Raw genomic sequence first — 22631 nt, 5'->3', positions numbered from 1 at the left:
CCACTCTACACGTGGGGTATAAGAAAACGAACGAATGGTTTTGTTTACGTTGTTTTGTAATTCCGTAGCTCTAACGTACAGAGTTATGCTAAAAGGTAAAAATCCTCATTACTCTTGTCCCCTAATCTGCTGCTGCTGCTGCTGTCCGGCTGGCATGTTGTTTAGTGGGTCTTGGCGGCCAAACGCTTGTCGCGCTCCTCCGAGATGCTCAGCTTAACACCCTTGCCCTTTGGCAGCGAGATGTAAGGCTTGTTGCCCTTGCCAATGATGAACACGTTGGTCAAACGAGTGGCAAACACATGACCCTGCGAATCCTTAATGTGCACAATATCGAAGGAGCCGGGATGACGCTCACGGTTGACAACGGTGCCAACACGTCCCAAATTCCTGCCTCCAGTGATCATGCAGAGGTTGCCTGTGAATCGAAATAAGACATTTTTTTGTTGTTACACTCATAGCTTGATATTCCCTTAAATATTGTAAATGTAATTGCACGTTAAAGTTACTGAAATTGCTGGCTAAATGCACAAATCAGAGACCGTCGTATCAAAAATTGCTATTGGCTTCGTATTTGAACCACGCAACTTAATAGAAAGCGTTTTGTGGTCTTCGAACCAGCCAAGTTTAAAGTTTGTTTAATTGATGCACCTACCCGAATCGAACTTGATGTAGTCGGTGATCTTGCCGGTGGCAATGTCCACCTGCACGGTATCGTTGGCATGCACCAGAGGATCGGGATAGCGGATGGTGCGGCCATCGTGCGTCACCAGGAATGGCACGCCCTTGGCACCCAATTGTGTCTTGCGCACCTTGCACAGCTTGTACTGCAATGAAAAGTATACGAATTTAGAATAGAAAATTCTACAAATAGATCGAAGCTAACAATTTCTTGGTTGATTTGTAATTGCACGTAAAAGTTACTGAAACGGCTGGCAATATGCACAGTTCAGAGACCGTCGTATCAAAAATTGCTATGGGCTTCATTTTGAACCAATTGGCGTACTGGAAAACGCTAAACGGTCTTCGATGAAGCCCGACGTATGCGAACAGATCTTTCATTGGCGCTTACCTTGGCCTCCTCAGCGGAAATGCGATGAATGGTGAAACGTCCCTTCACATCATAGACCAGACGGAAGAACTCACCAGTCTTCTCAATGGTGATGACATCTATCATATGAATTATAAACGATTAAGAACTGGAACCCAGTGCCGAGTGTGAATTGACGACTTACCCATGAAGCCGGCCGGGTAGGTGGGATCCGTGCGCACCTTGCCGTCAACCTTGATGAGGCGCTGCATGACAATTTTGGTCACCTCGGCGCCGTTGAGAGCGTACTTTAGACGATTTCTCAGGAAGATCAACAGCGGCAGCGACTCGCGCAGCTTGTGTGGACCGGTTGAGGGACGTGGGGCGAAAACGCCGCCCAATTTGTCCAACATCCATGCCTTTGGTGCGGCTAAACGCTTCAAATGTTTCTTAGGTCCACGAGCCTACAAAAATGTTGCACAAAAAACAGTTAACAATCAATTCAACGGATTACAAGCAAACGACTGCAACAACAAACAAAAACTCCAAAGTTTTTAATTTAAACGCACGCACGTTCACATAAATGCTCACAGAATCAGCAATTTCATAGTTTACAGCGTAATTTGCATTACATTTCACTGGATTTTTGTTTGTATTGCGCGTCGATGGCAGTGTATTTATATTCCATTTATATTTTCAGCCTTACCATCTCGTACGATACGTAAAAAAGGAAAGGAAGTTGGTGAGCTGTCAAAGCATTTGACAACTGCTCGTAGCGTTGCCAGCTTGGTCATTTCAGTGTGACCGAAGCACCACAAACTAGTGCTGTCAAATGTTTTAGATGCTTAGAGTTGCACGCAGCGCGCTAAAATTTGAAATTTTAAATACCCAATTATTACTTTTACAATTGTTTATTTTTTTTTTTGTTCTTTATATATATATTAATCAATAATGCTTTCAAACGCACATAATATTCGTTTTAGGTATCATTAATTACATTCTGTAAAACCTACTTAGACATTAAACGGTAGTGTTCTAAGCAAACATTGTTGCCTAATAACTGTAGCAACTTGCATAATTATCAAACTTTTCTTTAGCTTGATTTGTTTTTTTTTTTTTTGGGGGGTTTTTGTTTTTTTTTTTTTTTGTAAAAGCACAACGGCTTTTTATTTGTTATTGTAATATTTTGTTTGTTTCTTTTTTTTGTTGAGAAATTTCTTGTTTTTGTACATAATACAAATTGTATTTATCATGCACGAATTCTTGTTATAATAGGTTTCGACGCGCAATGTGACTTAAACGTATGAAATAAATTGTTAGAAATATTAATTAATGTATGCAAATATGAATGTTACGTTAGTGATTAAATGGCTACGCATGTCCGTCTGAATGTCAGGGTGTCGTATGCATATGTATTTATATTTGTATGAGGGGTTCGCATTGTGTTAACGTTTATATTCTTCCTTCTTCTTTATCTTCCGTTTAATTTAGTCAGTTTATTGTAGCCGTTTGCTGTTTTGCTCAGTCCAACTTTTTCATGGATTTCAATGCACGCTCGCGCAGCTGCTTCTCTAAATCCTCATTGATGCCAGGGCCGCCAGTGAGCATCAGCGGCAGCTTGCCATTCCGTTTGCCAGCCCTCGTGGAGAGCTCCTCATCGTCATCAGCGCTGCTCTGGGAGCTGCTCTCTTGCCGATGCTTGGCGCTGCTGCTGCTCTTTCGCTTATGCTTCTTATGCTTCTTGCTTTTCTTGCTGTGCTTCTTATGTTTCTTGTGTTTCTTCTTCTTGGACGAGGACTCAGCCTCCGATGCAGAGTCGCTGTCGCTGGTATCTGCTGCTTTCTTTGACTTCTTGCGTTTCTTTTTGGGCAGACGTTCTTCCTCAGACTCGCTTGCATCGCCACCAACACCACCACCTCCGCCGCCGACGCCGCTGCCATCTCGTCGTGACTTTTTATGACTTCGCTTGCGGCTCCGGTCCAAGCTTCTTTGCTTCTCCACCAATGCCTCTGGCGGCACCGCCTCGCTGGACGTGCTGCGCTGCAGTTTCTTGTCCCCGCTTCGACGCTGCTTTTCCTTCTCGCCTCTGCTTGCAATCGTTTCCTCCTTGCGCTTCGGCTGCGACTTCTTCTTGTGTCTGTCATCGCTGCTGTCGTCGCTGTGCTCACTGCTGCTGCTGCTGGCCGAGCTGCGCGACACTTTGGCCTTGCTAGAGCTCTTGGCCCTCGGCTCCGTTGCCGTTGCTTTAGTTTTAGCGTTTTGGCTCTTGCCGCTTGGCGCCGAGCGACGCGATTGATGACGCTTCTTCGGCGGCGGCTGATCCTCATCATCGCTGTCATCGCTGTCCTCGGCGCTGCTATCCGAGCTGCTGCTTTGACTGTTGTCGCGAGCTTTCTTTGGTGCTGCGGCTGCGCTAGCGCTAACGACGCTGCGCTCATGCGATTTAAGGAACGGCGATGGAGTGCGCGAAAGGCTGGCAAAGCTACGGCGCGCTGGCTGCGTTGGCTGCTGTGACGGCGGCTGCGACAGCGACTGTTGCGGTTGCGGCAGCGTCTGTTGCTGTGACTCCAATTTGCGCTGGGGCTGCTGCTCTGTGGCGGGCAGAGGCGGCGGCGGCGGCGGCTCTTCGCGGCAGAGATCAATGGTGTTGACCGAGGGACCGGCAAACTCAACGGACCGACGCACTGCAGCGGGACTGGCACGTCGGCGCTGCTGCTGCGGCTGCGGCCGCTGTCGCGAGTTGGAACGACTGCGACTGTGCGGACTGCGACTGCGGCTGCGACTGCGTTTCGTTGGACGTACGCTGGAGCGACTGCGGCTGCGACTGCGATTTCTGGGCAGTGGACTGACACTGCGCTGCGGCTGACGACGCGCGGCCGGACTAGCACTGCCTGAACTGGAGCGTCGTATGCGTTGCTGCTGCTGTTGATTGCGCATCGCCGGCATCGGTTGACGCTGGTCGGGATGATTCTGATCCCAGCGATTGAAGTTGCCCTGCGGCGAGCCACGTCGGTCAAAGCGACCTCGGCCTGGCGAGAACTGCTTGCGGAACTGTTGTCCCTGCTGCTGATTGCCCTGAGCACCAGGCGATCCGCGTCGGTCGCGTGAGTAACGATGTTGACCACCACCACCACCACCACCACCACCTCCCGGCGGTGACTGGCGGCGATCGAAGCGTCGCCCACCATTGGGACTGTTGTGCCTGGCCTGCCAGTGTATGCGTCCGCCGCCCCGCTGATTGGGACTGCCTCCGCGATATTGTTGCTGCCACATGTTGCGATGGTTGCCGCCACCGCGTCCGCGTCCACCACCGCCACCGCGAAAATGCATCTGCGGCGAGCGACGGCGATTGTTGAAACTGTTTAAAGGAAAATGCGAATAACAATTCATTTAGTAACAATTGCAAAATATCAAAAACAGATGTATATTTATTTGTCACAACTAGACACTAGACAGTATCGAGTACATATACATATCTTGTCTTCATCTGAGTACACATTTTGACAAGGCGACAGACTCAATGACAACGATGTCAAAAGTTATATACAATAGATTATGCTCAGTGAAAATGTTGAGAGCTTGGCAAGGAACAAGCAAAACGGCACGCCGAACATTTAATACCCTTGCAGACCTAAGGATATGATGAAGAGTATTGGATTCTTGGGTAAATCTAATAAATTATGAGCTTGCTCAAGATATCTTAAATTCAAGAAATCCATAAACAACATTTTTTCAAATAAGAGCCTAACTTTCGACCTATCTTTATTTTATACACTTAGTGCAGACGAAGATGTCTTCTAATCGTTTCAAGGCTATTAAAAGGATAAGGATTATAATAATAATAATATCTAATATATGTATATTCAATTATTTATAATTGTCTACAAAATCGAAACGTTTATTCAGACGGACTGCAGATCAGGAGCTTTAATGGCAACAAATGCCCAGGATAAACCCGACAACAAGAGATATTAGAGATATTCTTACCGCCTGGGTGATCTGGAGTAGCGCATGGGCGATCTGGAGAGCATGCGGGAGCGCGAGCGACGTCGGGAATTGGAACGCTGAAAGCGTCCGCCACCGCCGCCATTATCCTGACGCATTGGACTGCGTCCGCGTGGCGAGAAGCGTCTACCTTGAGGCGGTGGTCGTCGTCCACCGCCACCGCCACCAAATTGCCTGGCACGACCATCGCCACGCTCAATGGAGCTGGCGGAACCGTCACGATTATTGCGATATTGTCGCTTATTCTGAACGCTGTTCTTGTTGCGTCGATGCTCAAACTGATGATCCTGCTGGCGTTCTGGTGAGAGCGAGATGCTGCTGGCCCGAGAGCGTGAGCTACGCCGACGTCGATTGCTGCGAGCCGATGAGCGCGAGGAGCTGCGCGAACGCGAACGCGCTGGCGAGCCTTTACCTCCGCTGCGGGATCTGGAAAAGCAAAAGGCAACATTTTCAATTGTTATCGGTGATAAGCAATTATTGAGATGTTGATATCTAAGTAAATCCATGACTGCAGAATCGAATTTACGGAATGATAAAATAAATAAAATTATTTCTAGCAACAACTGTATCGATAAGTCGCTTGATTATTCTTGACATTTTGTAAGACTGCATTTTCGATACAAAGAAAATGAAACATTAAATGATTCGAATTCGAATTCAAATAGACCAAATCAAGTCACTTTTCATTTTGACTAAAACAAAAGATTTAACTTAATTGAAGACAGAATCAGATCTAGAATCTAATCCCATGCGGAAACAAGCCGACATATATATTAATGCCCCGACTAGCCCAGAATTGATTTGCTTTCTGACTGATATATGCTTATCTTTGATAATTCCAGTTTGTAAATAAAACGAATTTAAGATCCACCTGCAAGATATCAACAACCCTTTGTAGCTTTGATTGTGATTTAATACCTGGTGCGACTGCGCGATGATCGCGAATGCGAACGTGAGCGCGATTTGGCCTTTGATTTGGATTTGGGCGCCGCCGCAGGCGAGGACTTCTGTACGGAGTGACGTCCATTTAGGGTCTTGGCAGTGCCACCAGCATCCGTTGACCCCGCTCGTTGCGCTGAGCGGTTGGATCGTGAGCGGGAATGTGAGCGGCGACGGCTTGTACGACGTTCTCTGGACGCGCCGCGTCCACCGCCCGCCGACGCCGCTGCGTTTGATGTACCGCCTGCTGCACCGGGTGAGCCACCACCGCGTTTGCGTAGACGCGCCGCTGCATTTGCGGCCGCTTCGCGTGCAGCACTGTTGATGGGCCCCACGGCGCTGCCATTGTTGGAAGTGGCCACGATTTTCGGGGCTGAGCGACTGCGGGAACGCGACTTGGATCTGTCGTGACGTCGCTGCTTGTCCCGTGGGCGGGACGGGGACCGAGAGCGGGAACGAGATAAGTCACGTTGACGCTGCTGCTGGCGTTGCTTTTGTTGCTCCTCCTCGCGCTTGAGTATCTCGTCCTTTTTCTGCTGTATAAATTCAGCGGGTATGCCGCTGTCGCTCTCCTGTGCCGAGAGCAGCAGCGCCCAAAGTTCACCCATAAATTGGCGCGCATTGCGTCCGTTAAGGAAGCCGGTCATATTAATTTGCATTTTTTTGGGGCAAGGATATTTCTCCTCCTCCAGCTGATTGTATACAAACTCAACAACGACATCGTCCTCGATGTGCAGAATATCAGTGATTTTTTTGCTTATCCAAGGTCGCAGCACATCTAGCTTCACCTTGGACATGTCCACGCGCTTGTTGAGGCAATCACCGAACTTCATTTGCTTCATTAGCTTCTTTTCCTTGTCGCTAAAGCGCGTGTCCTGCTGCTGGTTGGTGCCCTAAAAATAACAAAAACAGACAACATCAGGACACGGAACTAAATTTGCTTAAATAAATCACACATTTTTAATAGTTTCATGCAAACATAATGGAGAGCAATTTTCATGTATTTTGGGCACCATAGAGAGAGAGAACAAAATTATGCTCAACTGTGTACTGCTCAGTTTACACATACATGCGCGTGCCACCAGAGCTTTGGCAAAGCCTTGCTTGAGTAAAATGAGACGCAGAGAGCGGAGAGATGGCATAGAACAACATAAGCAACGCAACAACACTGAGGCTGATCATGAAAACAGACTCTCATGTTTGTTCAGCTCTCTTGGTGTGCAGTTTAGCAGCGCCGTTTATCGATTGTCCGTTGGCCGCATTATGGGCAACCCGCAGCGTATAAGGCGTAACAACAACGTACCGTGAACATCATTTTGAAGATGAACGCTTTTGGACTCGCTAGCGTTACGTGGTTTCAACTGGGCCGGCTTATTTGCGATGTTTTTATTTCATGCCACAATTAATGCGCGCGCTCGCAGATCAACAAAATTCTGTAATATTGTAAATGTAACCCGGCACCACGCAACAAAATTGTCACCTATACACACTCAACACACACATACACATACACACACACACGCGCAAAACACTCAGCGCGTTTGTGTTAGTGCGAGTGCGAAGCGACAAAGTATGCGGCGCTAAATGCACAAAAAACACCTTTATAATAAGTGTAATTACACAATGCAACTATTAAACTACTCGCGAAATTGCACTTGCTGCTCTTTTGCCGATTTTTAGTTGCTCGTTTTCTAAATTTTCGCTAAAAATTTATGCGTGTAGCTAGAGCTGGCACGACTCAAAACGATACATGGCAAGCAAGTGATGAGCCGATAGTTGTAGCGGCAGCGCATGCACTTTACACAAATCGTATCGATAGTCATATATTTTTGCAAACGATACGTCAACACGAAAACTTATTTAAGGATGGCCAAATATACCGCACTCGATTGTATTTTATGTTGCAATTTTAAATATTGCACTTGACACGTTGGTTATCGATACGTGATTATCGTACTGAATAAAAAACGTTGCAGCATAAACGATTGTTTATTTGAAATAATTTATTTCTTTTAAAATTAGTACATACACATAAATTTTAACAAAACGTTAAAAAGGCTTGTTATAATTAAATTATTATATGTAAATATAACTAAATTTGTTTTGCCATATGCGTGGTTTTCATTTGTCTCTTTCATACCACAAATCTAAAAATTTGTTCGGTAGCTGATGTTCCTTGATATTAATGTTAATTAATTTAAATGCATTACTTTAATTAAAAACTTAATTTTAGCATTATTTTTCGAGCAAAAGCCTATTTCATTTAAACAGCGATAGGTAGAGATAAATAGAGGCAAACGAAAAGCGAATAAATAACATTAAAAATATGATTTTGCTACAAAAAATAATTCCAGATTTAAGTAAATTTTGCCGCTCCACCCTATAAACTCGCTCAGTTCTTTTGGTTGCTGTTGTATACCAGTGTGATAACACTTTCATGCATTTACGGTATCATGTTAGGCTCTTGAGCGGCACCCGTCGAGTATTTTGGCTTACAGACACATCCGCTCTCAACGAGCACATAATCCTGGCCAGTAAGCGTTACTGGGCCCAGAGGTATAACCAGGAACAAATAAGGCACATACGTCTGCGTGCACTCGCCACGCACCACATCGCATTCTGAGGATCTATACCAATATTTAACATTTTTGATTAATCAGATTATATGTTAATGGGTTAAGTATATTTAAATGTATGTAATATGTACGTTTATAAGCTCACCAACAGCTATATGAACTATTTAAGCGTGCTATAAAAATGACATCAAAATTCACCAGTCTGGCAGCACCGAATAATAATTATAGCAGCTCACACCGACACTCACATACATATGTACATACATTGTGTACACGTTGATGGGTTTAGAAAATACTCACTCGCACACCTCAAAAACGACCTGTTGCAATAGATCGGGAAACTTTTGCACAATGGTCACGGGCTGACCCGAGGTCAAGCTAACGCCATACATGGGCGCAGTTGTATTATAGCGCGTCTTGCACAGTCGCGCCGGCGTATCGCTCTTGCACTGTTGCGCCGGCGTAGCGTTCTTTAATGAACGACCTGCGAATCAACGGAGAGTCAAGCAATCAATCAATCATTCAATCAATTGCGAGCACACCATCATTAGCATTTGCGGCTGACCGACTTACCATAACGATTGCTTCCGATAGCCTCATTGTTCACCTCATCGTAGGCCCTCAACAATGCACTTGTGGTTATTGCTGGATCCAGTGTGCTGGGCAATTTGCTCTGACGTCCACGTCGCGAATTTCCGTTCCAATTGGAGAATGTGCGCGCAACGGCCGCGCTGCAATCGATTGACAAGCAGAGGCGTTAGAAAAGAAAGTTTAGCATTGTGTCAAAGCGTAATGAGTCACACACACACACACATACACACACATACCTGGGATACGGCGCATTATTTGGACCCAGGCAGTCTGGTGAATCTGTCAACGCATCACCAGACAAATATTTCAATCCACGCGCACCGGTGCATTTGCTGGGCGGCGCATCATCTGCGCTGCTGCTGCTGCTGCTAAAGCTGGGCCACAACGCCGCATTGGCGCATGTGAGTGCAATGCTGATGACGCAGAGTGCCGTTAGATGCTGGGAAGAGAGAAAAAAAAAACATACAAATGAATGCATATTCAAATATTATCGATATTTTAGGAGACAAGCCTGTACTTATAACGGTTACAGCGAACACGCCAATAAGTGTCAGACAAAAAATTGCTGCGTCATGCAGCATAAGCCCAATACTCTGAAGTGCTCGACTAAGTTATGCCCTGTAAACAATTCAACATGAACAATAAACCTGTCTAGTATTGATTGTAACATTTCAAATTACAGTATTTACACGAATACGAACATATACATAAGTAATATGCTCGTTAGATTTCTTATTAACATTCCAGAAGCTCAATAAAAAAAGTTTCTTTTTTCTCGAAAACGAAGGCAGGCAATGCCAGTCTTGACCCGCTTTAACTTTTGTGGATACTAAGCAAATTAGTAGAATTCATAAATAATCACGGTAACCGCAATCGCCCCCATAAACCGTACGTGAAAGTAAAAACAAAAGAAGAAATTCCAATTGGCGGGGCCAAAAGCAGACAGCAATAACAACAACAACAAGAAAAATGTTAATACATTTTTCAACAACATGCAAAGTTGGCTTCTAATACGGTCTGAACTTTTTATTACCACTTCTCGTAGTTTTATGTATCGTTGTCTTGATTTGTTTTTTGTTTTTTTCTTGTTTGGTATTTTCTTTCACTTTCTCTGTGCAGATTTTTGTTGATCAAGTGTTGGCCTGACCAAAAAAAATATATAAAAAAAAGGCAAGAGGCCACGCCGAAAAACCAGTTTCGATTGAATCAAATTGCAGCAGCACATAATTTGCTTTTTCCACAAAAAAAAAAAAAAAAATTCGAATAAGATGCCCGCTGAGAAAATCATTTCACGTATGTCATGCTAAAAAAGATAATAAGCTCAGACGCGCGACTAACGCTGTCTCCGACAAGTTGTAACGTGCAATGTCCTCACTAACATGTTTGATGTTTTAACAACAACAAAAAATACCAGTCCGAGGGTATTTTTAAATTGATTTAAACAATTTCTTTTATTGTATACTTGGCACATGTCTATTATTGTGGCCCACGGGCAGCAGCTAAACTTAACTTTCTTTTCAATTGCACATTTGACGAAATGTTTGAAGTGCCAACCGGACTCATTATATGGCCCATTGCGTGTGCCCGCCGCTTGTGGGAAGTAAATGAAAGCGAAATTCTATTATTTAATTCTTTTCACATTCATTACAAGAAATTAATGAACTTGCGCTGCGACTGTTGTTGCGAGCATGTTGTTGTTGCTCTTCAAGTCGCAGGTTTCACAGTGCCTGGGACCACTCTCACCTGAACTCTGGCTGGCCCTTTTGTCAAATTCTGCTGTGCTCGTCATTAATGGCGCTATTGTCAATGCCGGTTTTTAACTTTCTTGTTTTTACGGCCCCCCCCTCCAAACAATTTCGTTTAATAATCGTAATAAACATACTAGTACCTACGCTAAGCTAACTAATTTCACATCGAAGCGCGTCACGTTGCCATTTGAACCTGTCTGAAAACGATTTTTAGTCTTTCAGCAGCTCAATCAGCGGCTTGCCGAGGGGGGTGAAAAGGGGTTGAAAAGACGAAGCCTAATGAGGGACCGTCATTTTCGAGTTCATTGAAATTGTCGCGCCAATGACTGGACGCATAGCAAAACATGCAAATAATTATAATTATGATAAGCCGTTTTTTTTTTTTTTATTTCTCTTCTCATAATTGGGTTAGAAATTGTAAAATCATGCATTAATCAAAAAGACATTGAAGACGCTCGCGGCGGCGACAATTTCAACTTTTTGGACTAATGCGCAGTCATTAGGCGGCGACAAAAGAGCGCTTACATAACAGCAACAAAAAATACAGCAACAACTTAAAACAGCAGCGGCAACGCACTAAATGTTGTGCGTGTGTGTGTGTGTGTTGTTGTTGGTGACTTAACGCGCTGGCAAGGTAGGCAGGTTAGAAAGAATAAGAATTAAAACTACAGCAAAAGAAACAGCAAAACTATCAAGAGCACACTTATGCACATACATACATATGTATACATAGAGGTACGCACATATGAGAGCTCTTACATACATATTAGGTGCCGTTATAACGAGGTTAACGACCTACATTCATCTTCCTCTCTGTCTCTCCCCCTATCTCTATAACTCACATCGTCGCCTATTAGCCTGGCAGCTTTTGGAAAAGCGTAAACATTTAATAAACAATATTTAATACTAATACAAAGCACAAATTGGCTCAAACAATATGGGCTGCACTGTGCCTGCTCTTAGCTACAAGCTACAAGTTCAAGTGAAAATTGGTTTTTTAGAGCATGGCAGCGCAATGGGGCGACGACAGATTATTGACAGCAAACAAATAGCAAACAACTTCAAACTGGTTTATTGATAAGCGCTGGCAGCTGTCGGCAAGCAGAGAGTTCCATATTCTCAATGGCAGTCACCGGTAATCTCTATTAAATGAAATAAATTGTTATTTGTTTGTGTTGTTTGCTTGACACCATTTTCAAGGCCTTTGTGCTGGCCAAAAGATCTCGTGCAGGATCGATTACAGGCCACCTGTTGTTTGCAGCTTGTGCTTGTTTTACATTTGTGAATCGATTACAATGACGATAAATCAAATGCAGTGCTGCAAAAGGCCGCAACCTAAACAGTTCTTAGCATTTCTTTGATTTGTTAACCGTTGCCCATTAGACCGTTTTTTTTTTGTTTCTTTTATTTAACATGCAGCTGCCAAGCCAACAACATGATTCTACGCTTTGGCGTGATAACCCCGAGCGACAAAACTTTCAATGCGGTTTTTTTTTCGCTCTCTAGGCATGCAAAGCACGTTTTCTCAGACTCAGAAACCACAACAACACAGCTTTTGTATCTTGAAGCTCGAAATACAGTTAGAAGCAGCTCGCCAGCGGTGTGACAGAGAAAGACACAGACAAGTGCAATGGCTGCGGCTGCCATTGCTACCTCCCTCTCTCCCTCTCTCTCTCTCTCTCTCTCTTTCTCTCTCTGCCTCCCACACGATGACAACAGCTTTCATTTTGGGCTACTTCGCATGCTGCGTGCGTACTTTGGCCATTGTCCGGCTGAAGCTGGCGGTTTGCGATCGTGCGTGGAAACGAGGTTAAGAGCAAATAAAACAAAAATTTCGCTGCCTCCAAGTAGAACCGAAATAATGATAACAATAATAATAATAATAATAATTAGCTACAGTCGCTGACACTTTTACTCATTATGCTTTATTTTTTTCGTTTAGCGGGGCAGAAGGGAAGGCAGGCCCAAGATTTCTCTGAGCAATTCTACAAAAAATGTTTATAGTTATGCCTAAGGCAAACACATCTCTCATCAATTATGTGCTAAACAAGTACTGTTAGTTCTTGGCGCTACATTAAATATACCAATTAACACACATTTATGCAAATGTGAATTTCCACCAACATTTGGTATTTTTACTATTTCAAACTATTCAAACACAAACACATACGCAAACAGAATGGCAACATTTTGACCCAAAAACTGAATACTTCTTTGTTTTACAGTTTTTAATTCCGCTCATGCATCGTTTTGCAAATATTCAAATGGTTTTAAAGGTTGGGTTCATCTTCGTCACACTCAAGAAGTCGCATGAGAACAACAACAAAACTCACTTGAGGCTTGAGGCTGGCACGCATGAATGAGATTTTCACGCTCAGAAGGTAGAAGAGTCGGGTGCGTATGAGAAGACCGGCTCCCAGCAACGAAAAAATACAAAAAAAAAAAAAAAAAAAAATACACGGGACACCATAAAAATCAAAGTATGAATATGTTTAGCCTACTTTTCGAAAAATAAAAAAAAATCGTATTATGCTTTGGGCCAACTGACCGCGTCTCTTTGAATCAGTGTCGGAATTTATTTTGAATCATCTTCAATGCGGCTACTGAGCAACACGTTTTGGCCCGGAAAACGGGCATGGCAAAATTATGGATAAATGGTATAAGGCAAAGGTTTGCCGATTGATGAGCCTTAACGCTTTAAGCATGAACAGTCGATGAAAAACGTGAGTAAAAACGTCGAATCAGGCATTTTAAATAAGCAATATATTATACTTGGGAGATAAAAAGTCAATGGGATGACGCGATGGTTTGAGACCAATTAAGAAAACTCTCACTTGGGCATAATTTTCACATTTAGATTTTATCAAATGTTGCATTTAATAATGATATTTTATTTTGAAATTTAATATTTTTCAAAATTAATATTTTTTATATTTATATTTTAACAATTCCCACTGGAAACTTAAAAAAAAATAACATTAGTTAATAATAGGCGTCTCCTATATGCAAAATCTTACGCAAGGAGCCAACAAAATCTCGAGAACTTCTCCTCCTGGTAAAACCCATTTAAGGAAAACCCATAAGCCATATAAGTATATGTATATTTTAAACGTGACACGGGTAACAAAAAGCAGCTAGTAAAAGTTATTTGGGCAAAGCAAATTCATTAAAAATTCGTTAAGGCTGCGACTGTGTGTGTGGGGCACACAACGGGCAAAAAGAAAGTCAAAGAAAGGTGATAATTTTAGCAAGTGATTGGCTGACAGCAGAAATAGGTCGTGGTTTTGGCTCGGATTATTCCTAAAGAATCCAGGCAAGCCTAGCCAAGCCGAACCCAAAAATCGCTTAATCTTTAATGGACCACCAAGGTGTTCCGGTGACTCTGCTGCCAGTTGGGTTGGGCCAGCCAGGCTGCATGTGTGCACATACACACACACACACCTATGCTTGCACCTGTATACACATATATATATATATATATATATGCCGAGTTTTTATGGCATACTGGTTTGCAGCGTCAAAAGGAATACAGACACAACGACGACAGCGTCAACTGAGAACAATGCCAAGTTCAATGTAAAGAGCCGGAGAGCTGGAGAGACAACTTGAGCTGAGCTGAAGCTTCCTTGTGGGCGCTTTATTGGCTGGCTGCGCTCTTTATACCCTGTACTCGTGAAATGCACAAAACGGCATAGGCTCGTGTTGCAGCACTTGCAAAGAGTTGGCAGACAAAATTTCAACTTGTCTCGGCAAAAAGGACTTCACATTTTGTTAACTCACATTTAAAACGCTGAGTTTCGATTAAGGATAAATCACAATTAAATTAAGAGCTTTGTACAGAGTATTTTCTAGTCGCCTAAGGAACTGTTACTAGTATCTCTTTACTTTTTTCTTATTTTTTTTTTTTTTTTGGCTTATTGGGGTCACTTACTTTGACAGAACTTCTACTTAAGCACCGGTATTCCATTTTAAAACTGTGTGTGTGTTTGTTTGTGTGTGTGTGTGTGTGTGTGTGTGTTGGTTTGTTTATTGGTTTGCTGTACTTGGAAGCAGCTACGTTTTGGCTTAACGTTTTTTTTTATGTATACAAATTTGATTTGCTTTCCGCACCGCACTTGATCGAAACACGTAACAGAGACCACACGAGCCACAGGGCCAGCACAAAAGAATTTCAATTTCAAGCTCAGCGTCTTGATCTCTGCGGTGTGAAACAACGCGGCCCAACAAGCTGGCACAAACAACCAAACCAAAGCAAAGCAAACCGAACAGCACGAGCGCTCACCTTGGACTGACGTGCACAGGTAACGTTTACCATTCCTTAAGCACTTGGTCGTGCTCGTGCTCGGTTGTCCGCTGCCACTGCGACTGCGCAACGACGGCGACGCATTGCTCGTAACCTGTTGTTGGCACTGGACTCGGGCTTGGTCTTCGTCTGGGGCACGGAAAACTGCAGCTAATGCGAACGATGAACACCCAAAGACCAGCATATAAAGATGAGCTAGTGTGTGGCATATGAGTCTGCCACAAAATGCGTATAGATTCGTTTTATAAATTTTAATTTTTTTCTTAATTCTGAATTCAATATTTATCGTCTATACTTTGTGCACATTATGGGAATTATGGGGTCTAAAGAAGAATAATAGAAAATTGCCAGTTGGGCGGGATTTGGCTAAATTCATGGGCTGATGACAAGCTTGCTAGACTTACCTGAATTAAAAAATAACAAAGTCGTATCCAATTTTTGTATGCTGCATAATTTGTTAAAATCATATGTACACATTTGTAATTTAAGAACTCCCTGTCATATGCCTTGACAGCAATTTAGACCACAGCAGGAACCAAGTTAACAAATAAACAACATCGAAAATACCAAAAACCAATTCAATTATACGTCGAAAGGTGTGTATAAGTCAACTACTATAATAAAATATACGGAAATTTTGATACGTCTCAATGTGTAACAGATAAATACATAGAATATTTTATTTTCCTATTGCTAGGGCTACTGAGATCTGCAAACAATCGATGAAGTCAATCCAATTGATTTATGTGCACATGTAAGGAACTCATCCCGTAGCGGAATATGCTACTTAACTTAACTTTGCTTGTCACTTATTGTGCTCTTTTAATAATCGTAATGTTTTTCTATAAATTCTTTTGTTTTTTTAAAATATTCCAATACCAAAACAGATAGGGGCCAGACCTTTGCAGGCTTTAATAAAGTACTAGATTCAATTATATAAGGCCATAAGAATAACCTGCAGGAGAGTGTGTATGTACGTTCTGTTACATTTAATAATACAAATTTAATTTTTTTTTTTTTTTTTGAAATTAGCACAATGGATTTACCAAGCACAACCACAAAGACAATGGCAAAAAACACAGCCAACGATCCGAAAAAGAAGAAGAGTCCCACAATACTTTTCATAATTATCGGAATCATTATGTTAATATTATTCTTATGCTGTTGCTGTGTTATCATGATACTCTGTTGTCCCTGCTTAGCCATTTTGGGTTGTTGTGCTGTCTGTTGTTCCGATGAGAATGTCGACGATTAAATCAGCCTGAGCCTCAGAGGCTGCAACACGTTCGGGCGCCGATTCAAAAAACAGAAAAACAGCAAGAAGTCTGGCCACACTGCACATGGGCCAAATCGTATTAATGCAGTCAAAATTTATTGTAATAAACTTCAATTGATAAAAAAGTAAAAAGCAAATATATTAAACATTAACAAATATTGATGTGTTTTTATTGTTGAAAACAATATGAATTATTGTAAATAAGTTTTTTTTCTCTTAATTTAAAGTATATCAACCTTAAAGATAGCTTGCATGGAAAGTAAATAAAAATCAATGAATACAATTTTGACTGTGTGAATGTTTGAGGATTGTAAAATAAACACATGCCTTTACTTAACTGTTAGAAAAACACACACACCTCAAAATTATTAGCGACTTCTACAAAATGAAGGTACTGGATAAAAAGTCTGGAAACTATTACCTGGTAGTTATAGCTGCTGTAGCACTGGGTATATTATGTTGCAGTATTTGTTTGTTATTTGTAATTTGCGTTCCTTGTGTCGCCCTCTGCGCCTGCTTGGCTGAAGACGATTGTGCATGTTGAATTGAATTTGGGGAACATTTGAACAGAAGGCCTTCGAATTTCAAATCAAACAAACAAGAAGCTACACATCGGCTGTGATCTAAAATATATATATCTATATATATGCATTCATATATACAAATGTATATGCTTAAAGATAAACCTTCATAGATATATGTATGTGTATACGAGTGTGTTTATTGCTTATATACTTATCCTGTGATCTAGCTAAATCTATAATATTTATGCTCGTTAATGTGACTGGAATTTTCACCTGCATAAATAATAATAAAAAAAAAAAAAAAAACCGAAAGCATTGCGAAATGGCTGAGCCATGCACCGCATTTAATTGAATTACAATCAATATTATTGCATAACAGCATATTCTGTAAATATCTGCAGATGCCAGCCATAGCAAAGGCGCTTTTCATTTTGGGAAAGTTGCCGTTGCCAAGCTATATTAGTTTCAATTCGTGATGGTTATTATCAAAAGATGGTGTACAAAATTTACGCACACACGCACACTCAGTTACAAAACTTTCAAAGTTGTGGCTGTGCTAACATTTCTCTTTGGTAAATGCCAGAAATTTAAAGTCAATTGTCGTCGCAGTCGACTCTTGGCTGGGTATACGAGTATAAATCAAATAAAATTAATGGTAACAATTGAAACATTGTCAAACTGAAACATGAATGGCCATTACATGTTTGTTGTGTCCACTGTCCACACACAGGTGTCATCGACGCGTCGCGACGGCTGCCATCATCGCACAGTGGGGCAGAATTAACGGCTCGCAGGTCATTTACAAAAATAGGAAACGTCTAATTCTATCAACTTGTTTCCTTAAACTTATATATTTTATATATATTTTTACATTTTCAGCGATAAAATAAGGAGTGAATAAATAAAGACACATTTAAAAAAAAATATGTTCATACATTTGACCACTGTGCATGGGTCGTTGTTTGGTCACAATTTTCAGCGAAAGTAACTGAACGAGTTCCAATGCCAATTGTGCGGTACTTTTATTTTTTGTTGTTAACAACTAAACATTAACTGTCGTAATAGTTTGCCAAAAGAAATGAAAACTCTGACGTTGTGTGTAGAATTTGAGATACAGAGAAAGTAGAAGCGCCTCCTGCCATCAAATTTGTACTGTGCACCAAGTTTGCCTTGATGCTTCAAAGTAACAAAATTCTTTAGTCTAAAAATGTTTTGAAATTCACGTAGAGCATAAAATTTTGTTGCAGTTTTTGAATACGTTTGGTTGATGTTCGTTTTAAGCGCGCCCAATGCATGTTGCTTTAGCGTTATCGATTACAACACAATACAACCGTGCGTACACAAACAACTGTTGACCAACACTGCTGTCAGTGACCGTGTGTGTGTGTGTGAGAGATTGAAGACAATGGCTGCGGCTGTGGACGGTGTTGTTCCTACCCTTGCAAGTAAATATACAATAAATAATATTCATTTTATTGCATACCACATGATAGCTGAATAGATTTACCCCACAATTCAATAGATTGCGCCCCTTTGGGTCGCAGTCAATACATATAAAATAAGCATTTTTTCTGACCGTCCCCCAAACCGCGTGTATGTGTTGGCTATTAACTTTTTCTCGCCCGCCTCTTTGCAGTTCGCTCTAGCGTGGCTGTTGAGCTGTGGTCGTCAGCTGGTGCAAAACAGCCATACAAGCCCAATTTGCCGCGAGAGGAGACGAAAAGTTCACGTTCGATCTGCTTCAGTCCAGATGGTCGTTACTTCGCATACTCGAATGGTGTCGAGGTGAAGGTGCTACACGTGCCCACTTCCAACACTGGCAACGCTGGTTGCTGGCCGGTACAGTGCACGCTACCGCGTCCAAAGGCCTTCTATCTCAAGTTCTCACCGCGTGGCAATTATCTTTGCACCTGGGAGCACTATGCCATTACGAAGGATCGTCCCGAAGGTGCTGCAAATTTGCTTGTTTACGATGTTGCCACTGGCACTGAGGTCTTTGCCATTGTGCAAAAAAATCAAACGGATTGGCAGCCCTCGTGGTCATCGGACGAATCAATCTTCGCCTTGGTCGTAGGCGGAGAAGCCCTCTTTTATGATTTGGCAGCTGGTCCAGTTGAAGGATTTGCCAGCACATCGCGCAAGATTGGCGGCAGTCGTGGCGGTATGTTATCCCTTGGTCCGGGCAATAGTCCGCCATATCTGGCGTTTTATATTCCTGGTGCAAAGGGCGCACCATCCATGTGTAAGCTCTACAAGTATCCGGCTTTGGGTCAGAATCAAACTGTTGCCTGCAAGAGCTTCTTTCAAGCTGATCGCGTCGAGATGCTGTGGAATAAGCGGGGCAGCGGCCTTCTGCTTTTAACCAGCACAGAGGTGGACAAGAGCGGTGCCTCTTACTATGGAAATCAAGCAGTGCATTTTATGGCCACCAAGGGCGATACATGCTCTGTGCCATTATCCAAGGAAGGGCCCGTGCATAGCGTCAAATGGAGCCCTAAGGCTAATGAATTCGTTGTCGTATATGGCTTTATGCCGTCCAAGGCGGCACTCTACAATCTTAAGTGCGATGTCATTTTTGATTTTGGCGAAGGTCCGCGCAACTGCGCCTACTTTAATCCATTTGGCAATCTGATTGTGCTTGCCGGTTTTGGCAACCTGCCCGGCGCTGTTGAAGTCTGGGATGTTGGCAAACGGGAGAGGATCGCCAATATTAAATGCGCGGATACTACACACTTTGAATGGCATCCAAATGGAGAGTGGTTTGTCACTGCCACCACCGCACCTCGGTTGCGCATTAGTAATGGGTAAGCGAATTATTCGATAAGTTAATAACTCTCTCTTATTTATATATATTTATTGAATTTTACGTACTAGATTCAAGGTGTATCATTATTCGGGCGCATTGCTACATGAAACCTTGTGGCCACAGGGCCAGGAACTGCTCGGCATTGAGTGGCAACAGTATGCGGATAATACGTATGCCGAGCCAAAAATTACGAAGGCCAAGCATGAGGGCATCAAGTCCAGTCAGCCAGAGGCCAGCAAGAAGGCCTACACACCGCCACATTTGCGTTTGCTAAAGGAGGGCAAGAATCCCGAAAAGTATCTGCCGCAGCCGACGGTGCCGGGACTTCCAGCAGCAGCACCAGGTAATAGCAGCAGGAAAATTTGGCATAGACAATATGACTTGGATAATCCGATAATGCGGCGATGCCAGGGCTCGGGCGAACAGCAACAGGGCCAGGGTCAGCTGGTAACGAGCGTGGTCAACAGCAGCCACAGCAGCTCAAGTGCGAGCTCTACGCGACCCAATCGACGCTACCGACCCTACCAGCATAAGCGCTACTAAATTATAAAGATTCATCATTCCATTCCACTCATACAAACCCCAAAATGCATTGTGTAGGATTTTAGAGCACGTGGCTGTAAGTAAACAAGTACATTGCCTACAACATTTCTATGGTTATTTAGGTCAAATATTATGCACCTAAATAATACTTCCTTTCCTATTCTCTCAATATTTGGTCCAACGGCCATTGAAACTTTTTAACAAACCTACTACTCTCATAATATCATAATTTTAGAAGATTTTATACTTTCTATTCCAATTATTTGGCACTGACGCAAGAGTTTCGTAACTTTAGACGATAGGTACATTAGCTATGGAAGAGTTGTGATGCGAAAGGTCCTTAATATGCGTATATCATTTTAGCGTCTGGGTGGCTTGAATAAATAATGATGAAGTTTGAGGGAGCGTGCAAAATTATATATATATTATGTATAAGAGTCTGTATTCATCAATTTAATACATGTTACTCAAATATTCAAAGACTTTTGGAAATGTGTTTAAGCAAATAAAATAATAAGTATGAAGATGATATATGTTTTAAAATATGCCGCATAGGGATTTTGTTTTTCGTAGATCATCCAAATTTTTTTCTAATTATAAACATTTTTAATTTCAATAGCTAATTGCCTTTAAATGTTCTCGTTACAGGTATGGGCAAGAATAAGAAAAGGAATACCAACAGCAGCAAAGCAAAGGGCAACAATAACATCAACAACAAGCGTGAGGCTGGCGATGCCACACCGCCAGATGCGGCTGCAACTTTAGTAGCTCCAATTGAAGGCCTGGAACAGCAGCAGGAGATTGCAACAGGATCAGCAGTAACCATTGGTGAATCACCGCGCAGACCAGTGCAAAAGCAGCGCCCGCTGCCCAGGCAGCAGCAGCAGCATTATCATCAACAGCAGGAGCAGCAAAAAGCGTCTGAGCTGGGCACACCGCGTCATCAAGCCAATGGCAATGTTGCACAGAATAACAATGCCAACAACAGTAGCAGCAACAGCAACAGCAACAACAATAGCGACAAGGATCGCAAGATACGCAGTGTGGCCAAAAAATTATCTGACATTAAGAAGCTCAAGTCGCGTCAAAGTCAAGGCGAAACTCTGGAATTGAATCAATTGAACAAAATTGAAATGGAGGCAAGTTATTTAGAGGAGCTAAAGGCGCTCAAATTATCTGTCTAAACGACATGCCATCAACTGTTAAATGTGTGATACAACAAAAAGAAACAAAAAACAATGGATAACAAGGAGTTTACAGCACGAACAGCAACAAGACAAAAATAAAACACTCATGTTTTCGTTATTCAGGGCCCCCTAATTATGTACTTTCGTGCTTCCTGTATTTGATTTGAAATGAAATAATGTTAATGCTGTTTTCTTTACGTGCGCAAATTTTTCAAAGTTTAAAAAACATTTTTCTACTATTGTGATTTTTGAATATATATTTTGGCAACCACAACAATAACAACAAACTCTTGATTGTACCAAATTGTGCTACACAGTAATAAATAGTTTCCAGACAAAATCTCATTTATGTTTCCCAATTGGATTTCTTTTTAACAAACTCCTCGCGACCATCCTCCCTGACGGCAACATAATAACCGAGATTCTCGTACTTGTAACGCATATACGCAATGTAGCCAAATACTCCAGTTATTGCCGCCAGGCCCAGGCCCATAATGATTTTGTTCTATAATTTATTGATAAACATTTAATATTAGTTATTGCGACAGTTTAATGTTGCTGGTGTACGTACCGGCTTTGTGTAGAGCTCAAAGTTAATTAATCTGAACACACTTGTGCTTCTCATGGAGCGTATGCCTTCGCCCGGCTTTTGTGTTTGTTTCTCGCTCATAGTTATGTATCAATTGAATTTTCAACAATTCTGAGGCACATTGCACAATGCTCTAGTAAACAAAACATGTGTGGTCTATCGTCTATCGATAGGCGCAGTCGAGCAGCAACACTTTCGATTAATATCAATATAACGGCGCAAGGTTTTTCGTGTGTCATTTTAAGTATCTGGTAAGTTATACGATTTAAATTAATTTAACGTCATTAAAATATAACAGGGAACGAAAAAAAGACGCATCCGCGTAAAGTAAATGTTTGATATTTAATTCTTGTAATTATCAAGATTATAATTATTTATACAATTTGATGGCTCATCTGTTTTAACAAATCCAGGAAACTCTTAAGGATATTCTAAAGTAATTTGAAAATTAAGGTTGCAATACAAGGCATCCTTTAAAATTTTTGATTAAAGTATAGCAAAATGCAAGTGACTTTCA

At 42.2% G+C, this 22631-nt stretch overlaps 5 protein-coding genes, 1 long non-coding RNA gene and 2 other non-coding genes across 12 annotated transcripts; 2 read left to right on the top strand and 6 right to left on the bottom strand.

The window, feature by feature from the left end:
- Positions 1 to 38: 38 nt before the first annotated feature.
- Positions 39 to 1840, bottom strand: RpS4 (ribosomal protein S4). The gene is made up of 5 exons (XM_002047432.4): positions 1734 to 1840; positions 1233 to 1491; positions 1070 to 1167; positions 653 to 824; positions 39 to 415 (listed from the first exon to the last, which is right to left on the bottom strand). Exons 1-5 carry the CDS (start codon positions 1734 to 1736, stop codon positions 162 to 164), a joined length of 786 nt encoding a protein of 261 aa, XP_002047468.1. The 5' UTR covers positions 1737 to 1840; the 3' UTR covers positions 39 to 161.
- LOC6624341 (small nucleolar RNA psi28S-3327) lies at positions 482 to 625 on the bottom strand. The gene has a single exon (XR_048902.2). It is a non-coding gene; the product is annotated as a small nucleolar RNA psi28S-3327 (small nucleolar RNA).
- Positions 897 to 1039, bottom strand: LOC6624438 (small nucleolar RNA psi28S-3327). The gene has a single exon (XR_048901.2). It is a non-coding gene; the product is annotated as a small nucleolar RNA psi28S-3327 (small nucleolar RNA).
- Positions 1841 to 2129: 289 nt separating the features above from the next.
- On the bottom strand, positions 2130 to 7743 carry Srrm1 (Serine-arginine repetitive matrix 1). The gene is made up of 4 exons (XM_002047431.4): positions 7275 to 7743; positions 5951 to 6864; positions 5015 to 5458; positions 2130 to 4385 (listed from the first exon to the last, which is right to left on the bottom strand). The coding sequence occupies exons 1-4, from the start codon at positions 7284 to 7286 to the stop codon at positions 2549 to 2551; spliced, it is 3207 nt and encodes a 1068-aa protein (XP_002047467.1). The 5' UTR covers positions 7287 to 7743; the 3' UTR covers positions 2130 to 2548.
- Positions 7744 to 7951: 208 nt separating this feature from the next.
- On the bottom strand, positions 7952 to 15838 carry LOC6624311 (uncharacterized). Of its 3 annotated transcripts, none has more exons than XM_015175845.3 (5): positions 15594 to 15838; positions 9375 to 9577; positions 9121 to 9278; positions 8848 to 9031; positions 7952 to 8598 (listed from the first exon to the last, which is right to left on the bottom strand). In XM_015175845.3, exons 1-5 carry the CDS (start codon positions 15654 to 15656, stop codon positions 8415 to 8417), a joined length of 792 nt encoding a protein of 263 aa, XP_015031331.1. In that variant the 5' UTR covers positions 15657 to 15838; the 3' UTR covers positions 7952 to 8414. The 3 variants fall into 3 exon arrangements, with proteins under 3 accessions (XP_015031331.1, XP_002047466.2, XP_070064674.1); XM_002047430.4 differs by lacking the exon at positions 15594 to 15838 and adding an exon at positions 15169 to 15328; XM_070208573.1 differs by lacking the exon at positions 15594 to 15838 and adding an exon at positions 14818 to 15162.
- On the top strand, positions 15648 to 16615 carry LOC26530848 (uncharacterized). 2 transcript variants are annotated; one of them, XR_001450394.3, is made up of 4 exons: positions 15648 to 15785; positions 15887 to 15943; positions 16077 to 16158; positions 16222 to 16615. It is a non-coding gene; the product is annotated as an uncharacterized lncRNA (long non-coding RNA). The 2 variants fall into 2 exon arrangements; XR_001450395.3 differs by having other exon boundaries at positions 16077 to 16162.
- A 1587-nt stretch (positions 16616 to 18202) lies between these two features.
- eIF2A (eukaryotic translation initiation factor 2A) lies at positions 18203 to 21870 on the top strand. 2 transcript variants are annotated; one of them, XR_011416475.1, is made up of 4 exons: positions 18203 to 18434; positions 18626 to 19793; positions 19864 to 20414; positions 20987 to 21129. XR_011416475.1 is itself a non-coding variant. In XM_002047429.4 (4 exons), exons 1-4 carry the CDS (start codon positions 18257 to 18259, stop codon positions 21520 to 21522), a joined length of 2157 nt encoding a protein of 718 aa, XP_002047465.2. In that variant the 5' UTR covers positions 18208 to 18256; the 3' UTR covers positions 21523 to 21870. The 2 variants fall into 2 exon arrangements, 1 of the variants encoding a protein (XP_002047465.2); XM_002047429.4 differs by having other exon boundaries at positions 18208 to 18434; positions 19864 to 20138; positions 20987 to 21870.
- LOC6624350 (small integral membrane protein 8) lies at positions 21754 to 22271 on the bottom strand. Its single transcript, XM_002047428.4, has 2 exons — positions 22097 to 22271; positions 21754 to 22030 (listed from the first exon to the last, which is right to left on the bottom strand). Exons 1-2 carry the CDS (start codon positions 22193 to 22195, stop codon positions 21872 to 21874), a joined length of 258 nt encoding a protein of 85 aa, XP_002047464.1. The 5' UTR covers positions 22196 to 22271; the 3' UTR covers positions 21754 to 21871.
- Between the last annotated feature and the right edge of the window lie 360 nt (positions 22272 to 22631).

Source organism: Drosophila virilis, chromosome 3, assembly GCF_030788295.1.
Source record: "Drosophila virilis strain 15010-1051.87 chromosome 3, Dvir_AGI_RSII-ME, whole genome shotgun sequence".
Classification (NCBI taxonomy): Eukaryota; Metazoa; Arthropoda; class Insecta; order Diptera; family Drosophilidae; genus Drosophila; species Drosophila virilis.
Note: the sequence above shows the minus strand (reverse complement) of the source record. Positions and strands in the feature narration are given on the sequence as shown.